General features: G+C 45.0%; 1 protein-coding gene across 3 annotated transcripts; it reads right to left on the reverse strand.

Moving 5' to 3' along the window:
• Positions 1 to 486: 486 nt before the first annotated feature.
• GHITM (growth hormone inducible transmembrane protein) lies at positions 487 to 24,824 on the reverse strand. 3 transcript variants are annotated; one of them, XM_083364602.1, is made up of 10 exons: positions 24,784 to 24,824; positions 20,422 to 20,589; positions 15,189 to 15,288; positions 11,521 to 11,632; positions 8,542 to 8,683; positions 7,329 to 7,437; positions 6,066 to 6,254; positions 3,772 to 3,949; positions 1,499 to 1,601; positions 487 to 1,198 (listed from the first exon to the last, which is right to left on the reverse strand). In XM_083364602.1, the coding sequence occupies exons 2-9, from the start codon at positions 20,551 to 20,553 to the stop codon at positions 1,517 to 1,519; spliced, it is 1,047 nt and encodes a 348-aa protein (XP_083220728.1). In that variant the 5' UTR covers positions 20,554 to 20,589; positions 24,784 to 24,824; the 3' UTR covers positions 487 to 1,198; positions 1,499 to 1,516. The 3 variants fall into 3 exon arrangements, with proteins under 3 accessions (XP_083220728.1, XP_083220726.1, XP_083220727.1); XM_083364600.1 differs by having other exon boundaries at positions 487 to 1,601; XM_083364601.1 differs by lacking the exon at positions 24,784 to 24,824 and adding an exon at positions 20,859 to 21,454 and having other exon boundaries at positions 487 to 1,601.
• Positions 24,825 to 25,051: the final 227 nt, after the last annotated feature.

The raw sequence follows: 25,051 nt of genomic DNA on the forward strand, positions 1-25,051 counted from the left end.
CAAGTGCCCAAACTGCAACCCCAAACCCACTTATCGTCGGGTGCCAGGTGGGCGTGGCCCATTGGGTGGGTGTGGCTGTGGTGGTAACGGCAGACTGGGTGGGACTAAAAAGTTTAATCAATCAATTCTAACTTTGCGAGATCTTTTTTTTCCTGCGAGAAGTTGATTGATTGAACTTTTTTTTTTTGCACACGGTGGTGGAGGCCTAAAGCGAAAAGGTTTTATAAAACCCAGTTGAGGGCCTACGACTGGGGCAACGGCGCACGTGCCCACAGAGAGGTTCTCACCACCATGGACCTAGATTTCAATATGGTCTATTTAGTAGCATTACATCTATAACTTAATTACAATATGAATGGAGCAATATTTTCTGGTATGTACTAAGGTGCCCGTGCCGTTGGGCAATTTAGGAAGTTGTGTGGCTCTCCCCAATGGATCTCCAAGAAGCTGTGCTCTAGTGTGCCAAAGACAATAAGACTTACAAAATGTTGTGCGAGGACTTCATTTATTAAGACCCGATAACATAGATTGACACTATACATTGCAGAATTGCTGTATCTGTGAACGAAATGAGACTATTACAGAATGATGGGAGCTTCACATCATTTTGAATGTATTTTCTCTTTTATAGGTTTATGTGCAACTGGTTCTCCCAGCCCATAATTCTGGAATGACATATAGAGTCCCGCTTAATATTCTTTTGAGAAATCCCTATCCAGTTATCAAAAGGAAGGGCCAGTTGGAGGCTAGTATTTGGCAGAGGATTTTGAGAAAAAAACATGGCTGTAGTTGATTGAGGTCCCCTCCTGACTTTGGGGCAGAACCGTAACCCCAGGAAAGAATTTTTTGCTATTCTCCACTGTTCATCATTACGGGCATAATGGTTTAATCACTTTTTAATTTTTGTATTCTGTTTTTTATTATGTATTGCCCTGTTCACCGCCCTGAGTCCTTCGGGAGAAGGGCGGTATACAAATTAAATTATTAAATTAAATTAAATCTCTACATCAAATTTCCACCATGAGGTCTGTTCCAAAATAAGCCAATTTCAGGTAGCAAATATGCGTGGGTAGCTTCCTGATTTTCCACTGAAATGATTTTATAGTTCCTGAGCCTGTAGCTGAATTCAATTGTTGCTAAAGAGCATCAACGGACCTCCGGGCCTACGACGCCAGACCACAGAGTGGCAGGGAGACACCTTTTGAAAGGAGAAGAGAACTTAGCAACTGCTATAAATATAGATTTATTGACATGAACTTCTTTTCCATTTCAAAAAACCTCTCCAATCCAAGTAAAGTGATTTGAGTGGCATGTGCAAACTGGTTTCCACTGGATGCTTTGACAAATTGCCAACTGGAAACCCAAGACCTAAGACATGCTGACCAAGAAGAATTTCAAGACTTAAATACTTAGAATATCAAACGTCTATGTGAAAGCTGCTTGGGCGCAAGAAACATTTTATTCTAGTTTGCACTAAGAAGAGAAACTGACTGGTGACCTGTCAGCGCAGCTGCATCTACTTCTTCCTGCCGCCACCGCCAGCAAGCATGGTAGCCACTCTGATGAAGATATTGAGGGTGTCCATATAAATGCCCATACACCTGGAAAAGAGGACACAAGGAGATTTCTTGGAGAGTTCAGCCATAAAACATGTAGTTGACTTGTTACGTCGAAGAATGTCGCACTGTTGAACTATTCTGTATTCTTTCAACGAAAGCTGTTCTTTTGCAAATAAAGTCAACTACTCCTCAATAAAGTCAACTACTCCTCAATGTTATTTTTACTGGCTGACGTGCCCGTACGTTTTCTTTCAGCTCTGAAAAACCTACCCGAAAATGACTGATCTATACCAGTGTTGATTGCTGATTGTGGAATCCTGGAAGTTGAAATCCACGCATCTTAAGTTTGCCAAAGTTGAAAAAAACCAACAACCTAATCTATACATTTTTTTAAAAAAAAGTTGTAAAACTACTCAGACATTAGTGAGATGGGCAACGTATTAACTGAATAAATAGCTAAACAGCTAAGACAGATAAAATACAAATGACACAGGCTATGGTTTCAGTATTCTGAACTTGAAGATATGTGGACTTCAACTCCCAGAATTCCTCAGCTGGCACGAACACATCTTCAAATTGCCAAGGTTGAGAAACATTGCAGAAAACCCCTCGTTTAACAGTCCACACTGAGCTTTGGATTTAAAAGACAGAATCTGCTGGGTTTGAACTGAATTTAAATTTTAAGTAATAACAGGCTGACTTTTGAACAATCGTTAATATGCAACTACTAATAAATTAATAAGCAATCACTCATGCATTAATAACAATCATTAATATGATGGCAGGAGGTTCACCTCAGGCTATTGCAAAGTAAGAAGCCTCTCAAAACTTTGAAAAAAAAATTGTCTCCTGTGTAGAAATGCTAGGATACGGAAAAACCTGTAACGCCCCATTTGCAGAGATAATGACAGGTTTACATCTGAAATGGGATGTCTTTGTCACAGTGAAAACAGTTCAGAGTAACATGGTTTGTGCAATCCTCCTTAAAGAGTATTTTTTCCACAGGACTTTTTAATCAGGCTGAAATGCAAAGGAATTTCAGTTCAGCACCAGAAGGCAAGACAAGAAATACCGTATTTTCCGGTGTATAAGACGACTGGGCGTATAAGACGACACCCTACATTTCCTGTTAAATTATAGGGTTTGGGCTATACTCGCCATATAAGACTACCCCTCTTCCAACGCACACCAAATAAAAATTAAAAAACATCAATTTGATTTTAATATGGTAATTTTAATTCAAATGCTTATGACATGCAGGTACTTAGTAGGAAAACTGTCACTTATAAACATAAGGCTGTTTGTCATCAAACATGTAAACATAAAACAGTGCAAGTGAATTAAACTTTTCCTAATTCACTCTAAAGCTTTCCCTGCGCAGACCAAATGGGAGATCCGCTCCAGGTTTTCCAGCCAGCCCGCCCAGTTCCTGAGTCCAATGTGTCCTTAGAGCTAAGCAGTTGCTCGGGCTGCTGCATTCCCCACCTGCCTTTCATGTTGGGATAGACTGCAGCTGCTCTTCAACTTTAGAAGGAAAGACGCCCAGACCCCAGCCTGTAAAAAATCACAGACTGCAGCTTCTTCTCCAATTGGTCCCGCTTTCCCTGCGCAGACCAAATGGGAGATCCGCTCCAGGTTTTCCAGCCAGCCCTGTCCCTAAAGTTTCAGCACCCGGCGTATAAGACGACCCCTGACTTTTGAGAAGATTTTCATGGGTTAAAAAGTCATCTTATACGCCAGAAAATACGGTAGTGGGTGGAAATGAAAGGAGAAGCAACCTGGAGCTAAGGAGAAATTTCCTGACAGTGAGAAGAACAATTAATCAGTGGAACAGAAGTTGCCTCCAGAAGTACTCCACGACTGGAGGTTTTCAAGAAGAGACAGGACAGCCATTTGCCTGAGATGGTAATATCTCCTACTTGAGCAAGAGGGTTGGACTAGCAGACCTCCAAGGTCCCTTCCAACTCTCGTTATTCTGTACACCTGATCGTATGCCCACAAAAAGACATTTCAAATTTCCTGCTTTCAACGGCAAAGCCAAGATAGGGGTTGGCAAGGTTTTTGATGGCCCAGGGCTGTGTTTTTAATGAGAACGATTATGATTATGATTATTATTTTCAACAACTTGCCAGCCATGGATCTCTCCTCAGGCTCTGGGTAACACCCAACTGAGGCTCGGTTTGTGCTACATCCAGCAAGAAGCAACACTTACGCGTTGATGGGATCATATTTCCGCATCCCGACCACCAGGTACGGTTGACTCTCTGCACGCTTGATAACTTGCTGGGTGTCGTGAAGCAGGAAGAAGCTAAAAAGTACCAATCCCCCATAAATTGCAATAGAATACATGCCAGCGCCCAAGATGGAAGTCGGAGGCAGGAACATCGATCCTGAAAGATACGTCCAAGGGGAAATATATATAAGTTTTTCCATCCACTTGCCACAAAATGATAGGAATTATCCCATGCAAGTCAGTTTAGCAGGATCCCCGGCTGACCTCGAGAAGCTAATTACAGATGGTCCTCGGCTTACGACCACAATCGAGCCCAATGTTTCTGCTGCCAAGCGAGACATTTGTTAACCGAACTTTGACCCATTTTAAGACCTTTCTCGCCAGGTTAAATGAATCCCTGCAGTTGTTAAGTGAACTGGCTTCCCCAATGAACTTTGCTTGTCAGGGGGCCGCCAAAGAGGATCACATGAGGATGGGGCACTGAAGCAGTCATAAGTACATGCCTGTTGCCAAGCATTTCAATGTCGATCGTGTGACCCCCGGGGATCCAGCAATGGTCGTTAGTGTGAAAACAATGGTCACAATTCACTTTTTTCAGTGCCGTTGCAACTTTCAACGGTGGCTAAATGGACTATTGTAAGTCGGGGGCTACTTGCGTTATCATTGTAATTTTGAACTTTAAAGTCCCAGAGGTATGCAGAGGTTTCAGAGGAAAAAAAAAGCCACAATGTAATGTCAGAGTGGCGAATTGATTTTCAAACATCTCTTAATGTGGTAAGCTACCCACTTAGCTAACTGCTGGAATTTATAGTCCTCAACTTACAAGCATTTGCTTAGCATCCGTTCAAAGTTACAACTGCACTGAAATAAGTGTCCTCGCATGTACAACGGTTGCAGCATACCCAACTGCAGCGAGATAAAAAAAAATCAGACTCTTGGCGACCAGCATGTTTTTTTCATGGTTGCAACATCCTGGGGTTGTATGATCCTAACCTTAACCTTCCAAGGCTGGTTTCTGACAAGCAGAGTTTTTGTTTTGTTTTGAATTCTCATTCTCCTTATCTCCATTCCACTCCATTCCCTATTTTATTCTAATTCTATTCCATTCCATTCCCAATTATACTATACTATACTATACTATACTATACTATACTATACTATACTATACTATACTATACTATATTACACTACACTACACTACGCTACGCTACACTACACTATACTGTTCCAGCCTATGACCAGCCCTGTTTGAATGTCAGGAACAACCCCTTTTATAGTCAACAGGCTGGAAAAACCCAACCAAATTTATTTACAAAGAAATCAAAAGTTCAAACAAGAGTTAAACAGGAATAACAGACCAGGACTCTAGCAGAAGATCTTCAAAAGGTTGCCTTCAGCAACCAGTACCTCCCACACCTTCCCTTTTTATCAGCAATCCCAAGGCGTGGCTTCTCATTGCCTTCTCCTCCTCTCACTGAGTTGCCTCATTGCCTTTCTGTTCTGCTCTGCTGGATTGCCTACTGCTCCTAGCGTCCCTGAATAGATCCAGCTGTGAATCATGTTTGTCCAATACCTTGTGCTCACACGGCTGAGTCTGATGAGGAACATGACGGGAGGGGCCAGTCTGAGAGTCCTGCAGTGCATCAGAGCCTCCGACACTAAAGGCTCTCCAAACCCCTCCTCCTCCTCTTCAGAATCATCACTCAGCTGCCAGTATCACAGGCTGACGCCGAATTACAACATATACTGTACTGTACTGTACTGTACTATACTATACTATACTATACTATACTATTACTATTACTATACTATACCTCTACTCTAGCTAAGTAGGAATCTTCCCAGTGGAAGATCCCATAATTTTTAAACACAAGACTTGATTAATATATTAAAATATATATTATGTTAGCCACGTTAAGCACAGGGATATGATTTGAGAATATGTGGAGGTTATATAAACTTATCAGCATTTTAAAAGTATTTTGGTGAAGACGTTATCCTATTAAAAAGTCGATGAGAAAAGCCGGCATCATGGAACAACTGCAGGATTCACTGAACAATTGTGATTTACTTAATATCCATGAGAAAAAATGGTCAAGATCTGACTCACTTAATGACTGCCTTGCTTAGGAATGGAGGCTCTGGTCCCTATTGGGGTCAAGTCAAGGACTAGGACTTTCTATGTTCTCAGAACCGACTGACCACATTTCGATCCATCGAGCAAAGCCAATTGGGAACTTTTGGCCCTCTCTTGCGAGAGCCAGTCAACTTACCCACAGAAGAAACGAGGACAAGTCCCAAGCCCAGGCCGAGGGGGGCTCCCATGTTCAGAAACTTCTCACTTGGGGCGCACATGGCCACGGCAGACAGCCCCCCCACGATCCCTGCGGTGTACCAAGCGGCTCGGATGAGGAGGGGGCCGCCGAGCAGAGTCAGAGGAGCCACCACTGCACCCATCACGCCTAGGCGGAGAAAGAGAGGCTGGTGTAAATTGGGCAGGAAGAAAGAAAAAAAAACCGTTGCAGCTTTGTTGATCCCCTTGTTTATTGTTGATCGTGAATTTTTAAGCACTGAACTAAACGGGCCCTGCACCCTGACCCTGCATGTCACAGAGGTCCGGCAATTTTTCACCCAACCTGAGACATCTTTTTGAAAAAAAAGAAAGAAAAATGAATATAAGGTGCGAAGTAGAAAATGTTTATGGAACAGAGTAAGAATACAGTTAAGTAGCTTAGGTGTATTTTAGATATTGTAATTTTCATGAAATGAGATAAAGGAAATTTGGGTTCCCTGAAAGTTAAATACTACGGATATTGAAAATGGAAACATGTAATTAAAAATTAAAACTAGGTAAAATTGAACAACAGGATATTGATGGTTTATTGAGATTTATTAAGATATGTATAAGCAAAAAAAAAAGTATAATGGCGATAATGAAGATTATATTAAGTTTCGATACAATCAGAAATCTGTTAGCTTAAATATGAAATAGCAAACGTTAAGAGAAACAGAGAAATATTTGATGATCTAATCTGAGGTACCTACCAAAGATTGTATTATTGAATTATTGTTTAACCTAATTGCCACGTTGCCTTCTAAATACTTATGTGTAAAACTGGAAAAATCAATAAAATATTTTATTAAAAAAATACAATAAATAGAATATCTCGCGTGGCATTGGGAATGTCACTGTAGGTCTAAACCCAACATTTGGAGAGTCTGCAGAAATACTTCTAATGCAAGGCGCCAAAACTGTACAGCCCAGCAGCTCTTCTCAAAATGAGGTTCGGGCGATGGGTATACATCCCCTTGAACAGGATGGGGTACCGCTGCTCCAGCCCGTGCCACCCGCCCATTTCTTGGCTTCCAAGGCTGCTAACTCAACAAGCCGGGTTTGAGCTGAAGAACGATCACAGGGGGAAAAAAAAAGCAAAATGCAAAATACAGGACGGCATTTGGCAGGGAATTTTTCCAATATGTATTGCATTAGGTGCCAACAGAGTTTTTTTTTAAAAAATATCCAGAAAGACCAATACCTGCGTGCAGCATCCATGCCACATGTTTGGGGATTGGGCTCTGCTCGTAATCTATGGATCGAACCAACATGCCGGCCCCAATCATCACTGCGAAGGTGGCGCCAATTGCCTGCAAACAAAACACTAGCTATTAATTTATTTCATTTGGACAAGTGCTTTGCAAGCCACGCTTGCCTTCGTACTGTGCTTCTGGGGGTGTTTCCCCAGATGAATATGACCTCGGTGGGAAAAAGGTGATCCCAATTAATTTCCCACCTGTTCTGGCAAGACAAGGAAGCAATGGATGGAAACTCATCAAGGAGAGAAGCAACCTAGAACTAAGGAGAAACTTCCTGACAGGGAGGACAATTAACCAGTGGAACAACTGGCCTCCAGAAGCTGTGAATGCTCCAACACTGGAAGTTTTTAAGAAGAGACTGGACAGCCATTTGTCTGAAATGCTTGATCAGGGGGCTGGACTAGAAGACCTCCAAGGTCCCTTGTGTCTCCCAGACATACAGATAATTTGAGGCAGAGATCTATAAGTACACATATTTAATGCAGACTCATCATGTTACTTTTATCAGAAGAAGACTGGTTACTCCTGAATTTTGGAGTTTACAGCATCTGCTAAGTTTGTAAGCCGCCCTGAGTCTTCGGAGAAGGGCGGGATATAAATGGAATTAAAATAAAAATAAATAAAAATCTGCTGCTTCTAGGGATATAAACCCTCTTCTGAAACTAAATGGGGTGACACGTTTGGAAAATGTTACTGACTTGGAGTTAAAGGACAGAGTCCCAGAGCTGGTTGCTCTCTTTGTTGAAGAAAAGCATGTGTGGATATTAAACAAACTACGATAGTTAAAAATAACTACCGTGCCCTCTTGTGGACACAGCTGGATCGTCAAATGGGGCACAAGGGCATTAAAAAAAAAGGCCTGGCATTTCTGATCCATTTCCCAAATATCATCCTTGCCGGAGGCATCACTAAACAAGTGATCAAACTATACCAGGGGTAGGCCACCTTGGCTTTTTTACGACTCGTGGACTTCCAACTCCCAGAATTCCTCAGCCGGCATGGCTCAGCTTGGAAACCTCTCCCTTTCCCCTGAGCATGGCTGGCTCAGGAATTCTGGGAGTTGAAGTCCACCAGTCCTAAAAGAGGCAAGGTCGCCTACCCCTGCCTGGTCTATACCTACACAGGATCGGTTGAGGCCAGGGAGAGAAGGCTTACCAGCCAGGAGCCCTTCATCATCAGCCCCATCATGGCAGGAGATCTGCTGACCGCCACTGCAGACAAGGCGGTCAAGCCCACGCTCCCGGCGAAGTACATGTAAGTGGAACGAATCCTGTCCTTGACGTACTGGGGCCAAATCCTGGATAAACCAAAGAAAACACACAGAAGGTAAGCATTCCTCGACATGAACCGGGCCCTCTCTTTTCTCTGATTACATATTGGTCTTATCATACAGGTCGTCCTAAACTTACGAGCACAGCTGAGCCCAACGTTTCTGTTGCCAAACGAGAGATTTGCTAAGCCCATTTTGCCCCACTGGACGACCTTCCTCGCCACAGTTGTGAAGCACTGCAGTTGCTCACAAGGCGGTTGTTGGGTGAACCTGACCTTTCCCCCTTGCCTTTACTTGCGAAAAGGTCGCGAAAGGGGGAACCACGTGACCCTGGGGCACCACGACCGTCGATAAAATGTGAACCGCTCGCCGAGCGTCCACATGTTGATCACGTGACCCTGGGGCTGCTGCAGGGGTTGAAGCGTGGGAAAGGGTCACAAGTCACTTTTTTCAGCACCGCTGTAGCTTCCAACGGCCACTGGACAAACTGTCGTAAGTTGAGGACTCTCCAGTCACGTGCTGGAACTCAAAATTGTCCGAGGAAACGGTGGGGGGGGGGGAGAAATAGGGTTAGGGCTATGCAAACCCTTCAGCACAGAGCGCCCTGGAATGCTATTTCATTTTTAATCATTAAAGCAGCTGCATCTTTCTTCGGGCCCACCAAAATTGTCCTGGGCTGTGCCTGAAGGTCTGGTAAATACACAGCCATTCTTCCCTCCCCGGCCACCAGCAAAGGTCCAAAAATAACCACTTGAGCCTTGCAAGCAACGTAGGTTCGTCCCCATGCAAACAGAGGCGTTCTGTATATGGGCTCGAGCATCCCGAAATGCCTCTTTTTAAAGGAATCGCACAGCCCCGGTGGAATCTCACTTTGGGGTTAAGGACCAGCTCTCCACTCTGAACGGTCTTCCGAGTGGATGAAAAACCACTCAGTTCAAGCTAAATGTCCAGGGAGGACACCCCAAGGATAAAAACGCCCAGACACAAACTAAGCGACGGGGTATATGTGGCGCCATGCAGTGAGCCACGTGCAGATCTGTACGTTGGGGAATCGAAACAATCACTTCATAAACACACATGGCACAACATAGGAAAACAAACCCACCAGGACAAGATTCATCCGCCCGTCTGCGTTTGAAAGACAACGGCCGCTCTTTCGAAAAGAGCAAAGTCCACGTTTTGGACAGAGAGGACCGCTGGTTGGAAAGAAAAGTCAAAGAGGCCATCTAGGTCAAAACTGAACAGCCCTCTCTCAACAGAATGGGGGGGGGAGGGGGATACGACAACATCTGTCTCCAGTCCACAACACGGTCCTTTCAGCAGTTCCAAGAAGGCTCCGCGCCCATTTGCATCACTCGGGTGACCCTGAGGACACAAATAAGCCTCCAAGTGGCCTCAACGACTCTCTAAAAGAATTGCAAATGACCAACTGTCTGCAAGGAGTATAAATCTTTCCATTCTCCAACATCCAGTCAGAGCTGAAGAAGCTTCTTGGATGAGAAGCGAAACGTCTTCAAAAGAAAAACAAGAAAGTCTGGTTGCCTCGTGAATAAAGCACCTTTGGGCATTCAAGCTTAAAGGTGCCGTAAATTTTGCAATAAATAAATAAATAAATAAATAAATAAATAAATAAATAAATAAATAAATAAATATTTGGAATATTCTCATCGGCAAACTTTTATCGTTACAGTAAGAGGAACAAGATTTAACACCTATCTTCTTCTGCAGTTATTTTTTTTTGGGGGGGGGGTTTCGTTCTTTCTTAAGTAAATCTAGTCATTTACAGGATGATGTCACAAACGTCAAGGGGAGTCCATTTGGAATAAGAATATAGTCATTAAAAATCTTCCGTTCATCCGTCTACGGAGATTCTCAATCCTCCAGGTCACGGCTGTCCCAAAGGTACTTTTTCAAAAGGCAACTGGACTTTCCTGGTTCCCCCCCCCCCTTGAATACGTGTCGCTTCTCCTCCACGGAGCTTCTTCAATTCCTTCAGAAACTTCTTGGGTGAGAAGTGAAATGTCTTCAAGGAAAAACAAGACAGTCCAGTTGCCTTTTGAAAAGCACCTTTGGCACTTTCTTTCATTATCTGCTAAATCAAAACGAAAAAGAAAGCTTCAAACAAGCCAACATGCTAAACTCTTTTATCAAGATTTATTTCTCCCCCCCCCCCAAAAAAAGCTTTTCCACTCAGCAAACTCAGTTCTTGGCATAAGCCTTGGTGGAGCAGTGGGCTAATGCCTCCTTAAGTAACACCAGCTGCCTGCATTTAGTGCAGGTTCGAGTCCCACCAGGCTCAAGGTTCACTCAGCCTTCCATCCTTCCGAGGTAGGTAAAATGAGGACCCAGATTGTTGGGGGCAATTAAGCTGACTTTGTAATAATGCCGCTTGGGGGTGTGTGTGAAAGCCCTAATAAGCAGGCATATACATAGAATGAAGGCTACTGCTAAGCACATTGATTTGTGCTTTAGATTGTAAGCCGCCCTGAGTCTTTGGAGAAGGGCGGGATATAAATGGGATTAAAATAAAAATAATAATAATGATTACATCAATACACAGCTTTGTGAGGTGTTTCCCAACTCCCACCCCCCCAAAGTAATTTAAGTGAATCTTGAAAAATATATCACTGCTGGATTTCGAATCGCAAATCCACTACATTTCTCCGGCATGTGCTCAGAACTATCCATACATTGATTTTTACTGTAATTACTTTAATTGGGAGATGAATATGCCATGTTTTCTCCCTTGTGGACTTCTAGCCAGGATATAGCTATTCGGTCACTAAACAGATCCATCTCTCCTGAGGTTGCAGAAGGCCAGGCGCTCCATTAAACGGTTCCTATTAAAGAAATGAACTGCTTACACGGCTTTTTCCAGCGCCCCGATTTCATTGGACATCCCCAGCCCATAATAACAGAGGGCTCCGAGACCGACGGCAGCACCCCCAGCCACGATCCATCGTCCTGTCTGGTGAACTGAGGAAAAAGAGAAAACGGCAATTAACTTGAAATAGTATCTCTCCTTAAGGAAGGATTTTGCACCAAGACAATTCCTTAAAGGTTTCCGCTGAGGGCCCACTTTACCGGTAATCCTTGACTTACTGAAAAGGAGGACTGGGGGGGGGACATGATAGCCGTATTCCAGTATTTGAGAGGCTGCCCCCCAAAAGAGCGGGGGTCAATTTCCTCTCCAAAGCATGTATCGTAGCTGAGACTTTGGAAAAAATTTCAGAAAAGAGCAGCTGAGCCTGGAGACTAAAACATATGAAGAACGGCTGCAGAAGATGAGTTTGGCTAGTGCAGGGGTCGGCAACCTCGGCTCTTTTATGACTCGTGGACTTCAACTCCCAGAATTCCTGAGCCAGCTATGCTGGCTCAGGAATTCTGGGAGTTGAAGTCCACGAGTCATAAAAGAGCCGAGGTTGCCGACCCCTGGGCTAGTGTAAAGAAAAGAAACAAGGGTGACACAATAGCCGTGTTCCAGTGTTTGAGGGGCTGCCACAAAGAGGGAGGGGGTCAAATTATTCTTCAAGGCAGGACGAGGAACAATGGATGGAAACTGACCAAGGAGAGAAGCGACCTGGAATTAAGGAGACTTTTAGTAGCGCAATATTGGAAGAAGGAAGAACTGCCGACTATAGAAGAATGGACTTTAAAAAGTTTCCAATTTGGCGGAAATGGCAAAGATCTCAGCGTATTGGAAAGATCAGTCGCAACAGAGGTATATTGTGGAGTGGCGAAGATGGATTGATTACATCCAGAATAAATATGGGACTAAAAAGTTTCACCTAGCATTTGAATAAGTATTGGATTTATGTGATATATAAATTGCTTGTAGTTATTTTATTAAGAGTTAAAGTGCGATAGAATTTAATATTTTATTGTCGCTTGCATATTGTAGATTATGTTTGTTTGTATTTTTATACCCTGTATTTAGCTCTGGGAAGTCGGGAAGGGGGGAGGGGAGGGAAGAGTTGGGGAGGTTTGGGGAGAGGGGAGGGGGTTGGGAGGGGTTTTGTCTTTTAAAAAATGTACTGTAAAACTTTTCAATAAAAAAAAAGAGGGAGCGGGTCAAATTATTCTTCAAGGCAGGACGAGGAGCAATGGATGGAAACTGACCAAGGAGAGAAGCGACCTGGAATTGAAGGAGAAACTTCCTATCAGTGAGGACAGTCAACCAGTGGAACAGAAGTTGCCTCCAGAAATCGTGGGCACTCCATCCCTGGAGGTTTTTAAGAACAGATTGGACAAGCATTTATCTGAAATAGTATAGGGTCTTTCTGCTTGAGCGAGGGGCTGGACTAGAAGACCTCCAAGGCCCCCTCCAGCTCTATCCTGATTCTGACCACAGCGGAGGCCGGAATTTCCATTGCTAAGCAAGGCAGTCATGAACTGTTTGGCCTCATCTTATGAGCTTTCTCTCCACAGTTGTCAAGTCAAGCACTGCAGTTGTTAGTAACTCAGATAATAAGCGAATCTGATACAATTACGTTCACTTAAGATGCAGGTGAATGAGAAATTAGGGAGTCAATTGGTTTCCTGGAGTGTTTTGTAGTAGAGGGCTTTTCAACCTCTTTCACACTGTACCACTTTTAGGACAGGACAATATTTGAGTGCAACCAATGTTTAGCAAAGTGTCAAAAACTTGACGACGAAAAAAGGGGAGGATTTGGGGTTTTACTGATTAGATTCATTTGTTGTTATAGAAATGGCTAGTTTATAATATTATGGAAAAGTAAAAAGTTGAGGTTCAGTGTTAAGGCTTCCTTCTACTGTAACAGAGGAAGTCTGTTCTTTTTCCCTTCTCCCCCTCACTATCTCACCCTTTTTCCTCCCCACTGTCTCCTACTATTTGCTTTTTAGTTTTTGTATTCTATTCTAAGGTAAAGGTAAAGGTTCCCCCGCACATGCGTGCTAGTCGTTTCCAACTCTAGGGGCCGGTGCTCATCTCCGTTTCAAAGCCGAAGAGCCAGCGCTTGTCCGAGGACGTCTCCGTGGTCATGTGGCCGGCATGACGAGACGCCAAAGGTGCACGGAACGCTGTTACCTTCCCACCGGAGTGGTCCCTGTTTTTCTACTTGCATTTTTTACGTACTTTCGAACTGCTAGGTTGGCAGAAGCTGGGACGCGTAACAGGCGCTCACTCTGCTACGCGGCACTCGGGATTCGACCCGCCAAACTGCCGACCTTCTGATCGACAAGCTCAGCGTCCTAACCCACTGAGCCACCGCGTCCTATTTTATTCTATAATCTAATAAAATATTACAAACTGTAGGGAAAAAAGGTACCCGTTTTAATTTCATTTTCTCCAAAAGTAAAAACGGGAGGTGTCCGTATCTCAAATCTGTTGCTAGGGGCACTACAATTTGAATGCCCAAGTGGCCCAAGCCTGAAAGAAATCCTTGCATCGGAAGAGGTTGGTTTTGGATTTCAGGGTGCTTCGGGTTTTGTTCTAATCGAGGTGTTTCAAAAGCGAGGGGGGGATTGCTTTGCTTGAAGCAAAACACATTTTCCTGTTTGGCACACCTCATTAAAGAACTGAGTGCTCCTCTTAAGAAGGAAAAGAGAGGTGCCCGTGCCAGAATCAAAGTTGCCTTTGCTTAGTTCAGCTCTGAATTCTGCCCAAGCCTAGTGTTTAAACTGCAGTCAGATGGCGTGCTTTGCATGCACAAGCGCACGTTTTTTTAAATCAGAACTTAGATCAACTAGGGCAGGGCTTTTCAACCAGTGGTACGGGTACCACCCGTGGTACAGTGGCACCTGGCAGGTGGTACGCAACCATCCTAGAAAAGTGGTAGCAGGGGAGGGGAATGAGCTGAACCGGTGGCAGCACCGCACAGACGGCTGGAGCTGCAGGGCTGTCAGGGCTCAGCGGAAGCGCCAGGATCAGCGCCAGGCTCCAACTGGAGCTCGGCGCTGATCCTGGCGCTTTTGCTGAGCCCAGAAGAAGCGCCGATCAACTGGAACGTTGCAGCATCTCCAGGGTCTTGTGATTTGCGTTCAGATGCTTGGCAACTGATTCATATTTATGACGGTCACAGTGTCCCAGGGTCATGTGAAGTGACCAAAACCTGCTGCAACCACCCAGGAGAGCGGGGGGAGGAGAATAAAATCCAATTACCCCCTCACCCCACCCCCGCTGCCAATCCTCAACAGAAATGCTCACAACAATGAAAACCTCGGACAGGAGGAAGACCGCTGCCGGGCGGGGCAGGCAGGTGTCTTGCTCGGCTGTGGCTTGGGGGGGGGGCACTTTTTTCAGTGCCATTGTAACTTGGAACAGTCACTAAGCAAAGTGTTGTAAGTCGAGGACTACCTGTACTTCATCACTTTTTTCCTTTTTTGGGGGGTCATCAAGTTTTTGACACCTTGCTAGGCGACTGGTGGTACTCGGATGTTGCCGTATCCTAAAAGTGGTACAATGGGTGAAAAGGTTGAAAAGCCCTGGACTAGGGTGAAAAAAAACAATTGATCACTACTGACTTATGCCTACCCAGAGTTAATATCCCCACAGATATATATGGACACCTACTTTTAAAGGCTGTTTCCATTGATGGTTCAAAAGCTGCTTCTTTCACCTCTTGACCGGTTTTTCTTTGGCGTATTCCTGTCCGAACCCTGGAGGCATATCCCTATGATTTAAAAAAACAAAACAACAACAACAAAAAAATAAAAAAAAACCCAGGAAAGGTGAATTCTAGAGATGTGAAGGAGACACAGATGACTGCCGCACCTCCCAGCCTCTGGAATGAACGCTAATCAGATTAAGGATCCTTTTAGAGAGAGAGATTCTGACTGGCACGCACGAGAAATCTCATTTGGTGGCACGCACGCACACACACACACACACAAATGGAGAGATTCTGGAGGAATAAATACTAAACTTTGAAACCAGCTGAGCGGCTTCGTAACCTGGTTGATCAGGGAAGTTAAATCTAGTGCCGTTTTCAGCCCCTGCAAACACCATACAATCCCTTCTGAGGAGCTGACAAGGTAAGCGCGAAGTCTCTGCAATGATTGCGTAGGGGCCACGTTATCCAGACAATCGGGGCAACCAGAGTCGCACTTTTCCCGTCACAACCAGAAAGGTAAAAAAGCTGCAGGGTCAGTCCTGTGCGTACATCCACCTGGTGCCACCCCAGGAAATGGTTTCCATGCCAATTGGAGAGCAGCTCAAGGGCAAAGCAGAATTCTGCGTCCCGACACATCTCCATCGACGTGCGGTGAACGAGAGGAAGGACCTGGTTAGCCAGCCCCCAAACCCCCTCCCCCCAACGTTGCTAGCCGGATTTCACAGGATCTTGGCTGGATCCATCGCGGCTCCTACGTGAGCCTGTGCGAACCTCGATTTAGCGTTTCAAGCCCTCCTCTTTCTCAAACCGGGAGAGGCAGGAAGGCTTTCCAAATGAAGGTGAATGTGTGTCTCCCAGGATAAAGTTGTGGAATCCAATCTGGGCCGGTTCCTGGGACCAGAGGGTTTAGCCTTCCGAGCTTTCGGATTCGTCCTGGAGCCCATCTTCTTTAGGGGGCTTCCCTCTTGCAGTGTAAAAAGGGACGCGGTGGCTCAGTGGGTTAGGATGCTGAGCTTGTCGATCAGAAGGTCAGCTGTTTGGCAGGTCGAATCCCGAGTGCCGCGTAACAGAGTGAGCGCCTGTTACTCGTCCCAGCTTCTGCCAACCTAGCAGTTCGAAAGCACGTAAAAATGCAAGTAGAAAAATAGGGACCACTACGGTGGGAAGGTAACAGCGTTCCATGCGCCTTTGGCGTCTAGTCATGCCGGCCACATGACCACGGAGACGTCCTCGGACAAGCGCTGGCTCTTCGGCTTTGAAATGAAGATGAACACCGGCCCCTAGAGTCGGAAACGACTAGCACGCATGTGCGGGGGAACCTTTACCTTTACCTCTTGCAGTGTGCTGTTCTGTGATATTTATAGTGCCCGTTGTATGTGGGTTTCGGGATGCTGACTGGTGTTTGTGTGTGTTGGCTGGCTTTTATGTTTTTAGCTGTCAAAGGCTTTCCCTTTGAAAACTACTATGGTCCCCTGCGGCGTTTAACTGGGATGATAGTGGTTATGTTTAAAGTATCAAAGAGGGAGCACGTGAGCAGAGAAGAATCTCTTGAAATTGCAAAAAAAGCTAGTTTTTTTATTAAACCCAATCCCCCCAAAATTAGCTGCCCCCTCCCCCACTCTCTTTCTGCTGCAGTTCACAAGAGATGTTTTCCTGTGAGCTCAAGTCCACGCTGGCCAATTAATCCTGTTAGGCTTCCAGTTATGAATGAGAAGCCTGGCCTACCTTTTAAACTGGCCCGGAGGATTGAGAAATTTCCGCAGACATAAAATGAAATAAAAAACAAAAAACAAAATCTCAGATCAGATCTCAGGGGCTGCCACAAAGAAGAGGGAGTCAAGCTCTTCTCCAAAGCAGCTGAAGGCAGGACAAGAAGCAACAGAGGGGAACTAATCAAGGAGAGAAGCAACCTAGAACTAAGGAGAAACTTCCTGACAGTGAGAACAATTAACCAGTGGAACAACCTGCCTCCAGAAGCGGTGAATGCTCCAACGCTGGAAGTTTTCAAGAAGAGACTGGACAGCCATTTGTCAGAAATGGTATAGGGTTTCCTGCCTGAGCAGGGGGTTGGACTAGATGACCTCCAAGGTCCCTTCCAACTTTACTATTATCACCAAAGGTCCCCAAATCATGCAAATACAGGTACTCCTTGCCTGACGATCACAATTGAGCCCCAAATTTGTGCGGCGAAGTGAGACATTTGTTAAGACAATTTTGCCCGATTTTATGATTTCTCTGGCCACAGTAACGTCAAAGACTGCCGTTGTTTATGTTAGGAACACAGTAGTTGAGTGAATTTGTCTTCCCCATTGACTTTGTTTGTCCGAAGGTCGCAAAAGGGGGCTCACGTGACCCTCCCCGGCGACACTGCGACTGTCTTAAATAGGAGTCATTCGCCGAGCGTCTGGATTTTTTGATCACGCGGCGATGGAAATGCCGCTACGGCTGTGTTGAAAAATGGTCGTACGTCGCTTTTTTTTTCAGTGTCGCCGTAACTCTGGTCACTAGATGAACTGCTGTTAAGTCGAGGACTACCTGCAAAAGTAGCTGCTCGTATCAAGGGGCGATTAATGAACCGAATAAATAAATATAAAAAGCAAAGCCACGAGTTAAACTTAAGATTATGCAGGATATTCGTGAGAGAGGTGGCCTTAAATTGCCTAATCTTAAATTATATTATGAAGCTGCTGCATTAGTAGGAATAAGTGATTGGATCAATTTGACGCAATCGAGGTTATTAAATCTTGAGGGCCATGATTTGTTGTTTGGCTGGCATGCATATTTGTTGTATGATAAGAAGGTAGGTACTGTGTTTAGGACGCATATTTTAAGACAGGCATTGCTGAGAGTTTGGAAGAAGTATAGACATAAGCTAAGTTGTAAGATACCATTGTGGGCAATTCCAAAGCACGCAATAGAAAATATACATGCTGGTTTCAAACATGATGAGACTACTTACAAGGAAATTTTAAGTTTGGAAAGGAATGTTTGGTGCTTGAAATCATATAGCTTCTTGCGAGAAGAGAAGGTTGTTCAAACATGGTTTCAATATACTCAGTTACGGGCCAGGTGGAAAGAAGACCAGAAAATTGGATTTGCAACGATTGATGAAAATTTGATAAAGCAAATTAGAAATCAGGGACCTGCACACATTAAACGGATATATCTTGCATTGATAGAGATTGATTCAGAAACAGAGCTTGTTAAGGACTGTATGATAAAATGGGCCCAAAATATCCAGGAAGTTATTACAATGGACATGTGGGAGAAGATTTGGGTGAGGAATGTGAAATTTACTCAAGCTCAAAATTTAAGAGAAAATTTTTATAAGATGTTTTATAGATGGCATTTAGATCCTAAAAAGCTTGCAAGTATGTACCCGAATTATCAGCCTAAGTGTTGGAGGTGCGGGGTTGAAGATGCAACATATTTTCACATATGGTGGACATGTAAAAAGGTTAAGGCCTTTTGGATTAAAATCTGGTGGAATATACAGAAGATTTTTAAAAGGAGGATAAAGTTTTGTCCGCAATTTTTTTTGTTGGGAATAATTGTTGATGCTACAGTGGTGGACTCTAAGTTGATGCTGAATTTAGTTACGGCAGCAAGACTTTTGATAGGACAATATTGGAAGAAAGAGGACCTGCCGACCATAGAAGAATGGACTTTAAAGGTTTCCGACCTGGCAGAGATGGCGAAGATATCGGCTTATTTGAAAGATCATTCGCAAGAACGTTATATTATGGAATGGAGAAAGTGGATTGAGTTTATCCAGAATAAGTATAGGGTTAAGAAGTTTTATCTAGCATTCGAATAAGTCTTCTTTCGTGTTTTTTCTTTTCTTTTCTTATTTTCTTTTTTATATATATTTAATAATGTTAAGTTTTGTTTGTTCTTATATAAGTTAGAGAGTGATGGATTTTAGAATTTATGGTTGTTAGTATATGGTTGCTTATGATTGCTTTTATATATATATACCTTGTATTTAGCTCTGGGAAGTCCGGGGGGGGAGGGGGGTGGGGGGGAGGTAGGGGAGGGAAGAGGGAGGGGGGAAGGGGGGAGGTAAGGGGGGAGGCAAGAGGGAGGGGGGAGGTAGGGAGGGGAGGGTGGAGGGGGATGGGGGTTTTTTAAAGGAAAATTGTACTGTAAAACTTTTCAATAAAAAAAAAAAAAAAAAAGCAAAGGCTGCCTTGGGTCAAATTCCCCTCCCAATGTTTACATGGACATGTCCTGACCACAGAATGGAAGTTAGGTCACCGATAACACCTCCCAGCCTCTTTTTTCTTTTTTTTTGCTTTTCCCTTTGATTTTCAGCTTCCAGCGCAGGGTTTCTGGTGATCTCTCTCTTCCAGATTCTCTCCCAGGCCGAGCCTGCTTAGCTGTTTCGAGCTCAGCCCGGTTCCACAAGGTGCGGGCACTGAGGACCCACGCCCGAAAGAAAAAGACAATAATTAAAGACAAATGGCTTTTGCCCAGGTTCGCCTGGTGCGGCCCTATCTGGACCGGGATGCCCTGTGTACGGTCACTCATGCGCTCATGACCTCTCGGTTGGACTACTTTACATGGGGCTTCCCTTGAAGACCACTCGGAGGCTCCAACTGGTACAGAATGCGGCCGCAAGAGTTGTCTTGGGAGTTTCCCGGTACTCCCATGTTACACCTTTGCTCCGCGAGCTGCATTGGTTACCAGTTGTCTTCCGGGTGAGATTCAAGGTTCTGGTAATGGTCTTTAAGTCCTTACATGGCATGGGTCCGGAGTACCTCGGGGACCACCTGCTGCCGGCGTCAACTTCCCTCCGCCCTGTGCGTTCCCACAGAGAGGGCCTCCTCAGGGTGCCTCCGGTCAGAGAATGTCGGCTGGTGGCCCCCAGGGGGAGGGCCTTCTCTGTGGGCGCTCCGGCTTTATGGAACCAGCTGCCGGTCGAGCTCCGGATGGCACCTGACCTTCGCTCCTTCCGACACGGTCTGAAGACCCATTTATTCGAACAAGCTGGCCTGGCCTGATGGGGGATGTTAGGGTTTTTAATGGGTTTTTATATTGTTACTGTTTTATCTGGGCGATTATTTACTTCTCTTTTAATTTTTGTATTTTCTATTTATATGTGCCCTGTTCACCGCCCTGAGTCCTTCGGGAGAAGGGCGGTATACAAATTTAATAAATGAAATGAAATGAAATGATTCCGGAGAGACGTACCTGGTAAGGCTGCGTGAGCCACTGCTTGGTCTTCAGGGAGGAATTTCTGACGGCGGGCGAAATCTGAGCAACGGCAGAGCGCAGGCTGTGGCCGGAGAGAGCCCGAAGGCACGCCACCTTTGCTACCAGCATGGCTGCAGGAAATGAGTCGACGACGACAAAAGCTGCCTGCAACAATGGGAAAGGAGGCGGTTACCCAACCAGTGCCAGGAAAGCAGGAAAAAACCGAGCAAAGCAAAATTGCACAAAAACACAATTCCGACTGCAGGGAATCAGAGCTCTGCAGTAGAGAGCGTGTTGGTGTAAAACAGGGGTGTGTCCAACCTTGGCGCTTCAAGACTGGCGGACTTCAACTCCCAGGCGTGGAATTCTGGGAGTTGAAGTCCACAAGCCTTAAGGTGCCCAAAGCATCCCTGTCTTGGGCATCCTTGTCTTACATGGCTGCAGAATTCTGGGAGTTGAAGTCCGCAGTTCTAGGAGTCCACAAGACTTTAGGTGCCCAAAGTTGGACATCCTTGTTTTACATGGCTGGAGAATTCTGGGAGTTGGAAGTCCACAGTTCTAGAAGTCCACAAGACTTAAGGTGCCCAAAGTTGGGCATTCTTATTTTACATGGCTGGAGAATTCTGGGAGTTGAAGTCCACATTTCTAGAAGTCCACAAGACTTAAGGTGCCCAAAGTTGGGCATCCTTGTCTTACATGGCTGGAGAATTCTGGGAGTTGAAGTCCACAGTTCTAGAAGTCCACAAGACTTAAGGTGCCCAAAGTTGGGCATCCTTGTCTTACATGGCTGGAGAATTCTGGGAGTTGAAGTCCACAATTCTAGAAGTCCACAAGTCAGTGGCCAAGGTTGGACACCACTGATATAAAAGAACCAGGACTATACTGGAAAACTTGAAGACCTCATGCCCAGGAGATAAAATTTCCCCTGTAATATTGTTTTGCAGCTTCTTGTCCAAGGAATTCCTGCTCGACTCCCATCCAATTATAAATCAGGTCCAATCCTAATGAGCTTTTCAAGACTGCCTACGGACGCACAAAAGATGCCATCAAATTGGTTCTTAGAATATGAGACATATAATTGGGTACTGTATATAAGGGGCTTAGGATTCTCTCATTGAGAAGGAATAAATCGGTCCCCAATATAGTTTTAAATAACACCCAGCTGGTAGGATATTAGCAGAACATGCATTTCACATTAAGCTGAGAAAGTCAACCACCATTTATAGATGCCCCAATGCCTGCAACGTTGTTAGAATTACAACTTTTTAACAGAAAGAACAGAAACATGAATGCCCCTTACAGATAACATTACACAGAGCTGCGGAGTACCTAAGATAAAAGGAATACTTCTGCCAGACAGAGATAGAGGAAATAATTCCTGAACCAGGGCCAGTTGAAATGAATGCTCCAACACTGGAAGTTTTTAAGAAGAGACTGGCCAGCCACTTGTCTGAAATGGTATAGGGTTACCTGCCTGAGCAGGGGGCTGGATTATATGACCTCCAAGATCCCTTCCAAGTTTATTATTATTATTAAAATCCTCTAGCACTGTTTTTATTCAATAATAATTTGGTTTTAAATCTGGTACACTGGCTGGTAGGCAAACCCAGAACAACACACTCTTTTCAAGCTTTAGTTTTATGTAACTTACATCTGAGCAGGCATGTATGAGGCTTACGTTATGGATGCATTTTTTTTTTTAAAAGCGAGATGCCCAAGAGCTAGATCATCGGAGCCTTTTTGTCTCAAGAGTTGACTCCTGATTCTTCTTTTTTTTTAAGTTTTTAAAGCAAAAAGCCGCAGCTGCCAATACAGGAAGGCAAGAGACTAAATATTTCACAGCATGGTGTAGTTCGTAGTGTCTGTCCTTAACAGCAAACCAGTAAATGCTAAGTCAAAGCTGGATGATGTCACAAAGAGTAATGCCATCTGTGAGTGTGCAGGCATGAGCCTAGCCTTTAACTTTAAAATGACAATTATTGCAACAGACAAAGCAACTCATGAAGGAAGGTCAAAGTGTTGCGGTTCTGATGGTTAACTTTCCATAAGAGTTTTTAAATAGAATCATCCAATTTTTTTTAATAAATAACAAATTGCTGTATTGCTGCCTGGTTATTTATTTATTTAGCGTTATCTCAAGTCATGAAATCCCTGATGTTTTAACTATTCAGTCGTGTCCGACTCTTGGTGACTTTATAGGCAAGTGTCTCCAGCACAATTTCTTTCAATTGTTGGATGTTCACCTTTGTATCAGATTTGATGTTATCAAGCCAACATTATTCTTTGCTCGTTCCTTCTTATTCCACTAACTATTCCTAGCTTCACTGCTCTCTCCAATGAATTTGCATGCACAGCCTGGCCAAAAGAAATCAGACGTAGTCATGATTTTAGCTTCTAGCGATGTGTCTGGTTTTATGCGATTTAACACCTCTGTTAAGTTTCTCAGGCTGTCCACGGTATACACAATAATTTATGGCAGCACCGCAGTTCAAAGGCATCAATTCTTCTACAATCAGTCATTCTTAGTATCCAACTCTCATGTCCATACACATCATTATGGGGAAGACTATTGCTCTAACAAAGCCTGCTTTTTATATTTATCTCAATAGCTCAAAACAGAAATGTAAGTTTAAATAAAGCACCCGGTACAATAGACAGACAAAACATTAAATTAGGGTTAAAACCGTAATAAAAGCACCACAATGTGGGTAAATGTTAAGACTTCTCCGGTTATGTAACTGTGGAGAAATAGTATTTCCATAGTGAAATACAAATAATTAAGCAGTCCCTAATTCAGGGGAAAAAAATAAATTGCTTTTACATCAGTCTGACAGTATTGCACAGATTATTATTTATTATTATTATTTATTAAATGACTGTCCTCTTGTGTGTTTTGGCCGTATACAGTGTCACGTTAATTTATGCTGTTTTATGAGCTGCGAGAGCCCAAAGTTGTTTTAAGTTGGGAGGCTATTCCAAAGCAAACAGCTGAGTTTAACTGTACAGAAAATGATTTTATTTTTTATATAAAAAAGTCTTGGTTAGAACATAAAGCGTCTCTCCCCACCGCCCCCCCAAAAAATCAAGCTCGCTTCTTAATTTCTGGAAGTCTTCTACATCCAGAAGATCTTCTGGTGGCCTCCCATCCATCCAGTTAACCAGATCTGAGCCTTTTTCAATTAAGAGCCAAGGTCAGCCATGTGCTGAAGAGGGGTGGGGGTAGGTGGGTGGATGGGTGAATGGAAAAAGGCCCTAAACTGCAGGGATTGCTTTGGGAAACCACCCCCCCAACTGGCGAAACAGCCTGGCGCAGACTCTCAAGAGGTCATCTATCCCAACCCCGGTGCCCACCCTGTTCTTTTTCAGAGCAGGGGAGGGCATACGGTGTACACCGCCCTGAGTCCTTCGGGAGAAAGGCGGTATAGAAATTCAAATAATAATAATAATAATAATAATAATAATAATAATAATAATAATAATAATAATAATAATAATAATGTGGTCGGTGCCCCCGGGGCTGCTCAGTGGTGGGGTGGGTGGGGGTTCTTTTGGTGGGGGAGGGTTTGCCCTCCTGCCTCAGTTTCCCTATGTTAAGCCTTAAGCCCTCCTCTCTTCCCTCCCTTGACAGGGATTGTGGGTTGGGGACACGGTGGTTGCTGCCCCCTCCCCCCCCAAAAAAACTTTGGGTGGGTGGGTGTGGGGTCCTGCCTCAGTTTCCCCGTCTTAAGCCCGCGCCATTAAGTGCCTGGGCTTCAGATGGGGAAACTGAGGCAGGACCCCCCCCAACCACCCAGTGTTTTTTTTGGAGGGGGGGGGCAGCAACCACCATATCCCCAACCCACAACTTCCACTGAGGGGGAGGCTTAACATAGGGAAACTGAGGAAGGAGGGCAACCCCCTCCCCCTCCCCAAAAGGGGACCCCCCTCCCCCAAAACACTGAGCAGCCCCGGGGCAGCAACCACCATATTTCCCTCCCCCCCACAACCCACAACTCCTAGTAATGGCTCCTCATTGCTGGCTTTCCCGCAATATTGGGCTTGCCGCTCCACAACAACCCCGCCAGGTAGGCCAGTCTGAAGAAACAAGGCTTCTGGGTGGGCGAAGGAAGGTTTTCCTCGTTCCCCCGCTCGTGGTGCCCTCCTCCAGCATTGAAACCTCTGGGGTCCTTGGGGAATTTAGACCCCCTCCCTCCCATTGGGGAACCCCCGCACAACAGCCCTGCGAGGTAGGCCCGCCTCTGTCTCTCTCCACCCCCCACCATTGGCCCGCGGGGCGAAGAAGACACGCGGCGCCCCGGAGGCCCCCCTCCGGCTTCCCCAAAGGCCGGAGAAGCGCCGGCCTGGCCGCGGCCGACTCACCTCACGCCGCTCTCCTTTCTCCCGGTGACGCACGGCCTTCCCGGAAGGCCCGCCTTCGCCAGGAGGAAGGCCGTCCGGCCTTCCCGCGCCGCCATTGGCTCTTCCGGCTCACGTGGACCCTGCAGCTCAGGGTCGGCGACGCCTCCGCGGCCATCTTGAGTGAAGGCAAAAGGACGCCGCTTCCGAGGGCGCTCGCCAAATGGCCGTCGCCGGGCGGAAGTTTTTGGGGAGACTTCCGCTCGTTGGGAGGGAGGGAGGGAAGGCGAGA

This window comes from Vipera ursinii, assembly GCF_947247035.1.
Source record: "Vipera ursinii genome assembly, chromosome: 5".
Lineage (NCBI taxonomy): Eukaryota > Metazoa > Chordata > Lepidosauria > Squamata > Viperidae > Vipera > Vipera ursinii.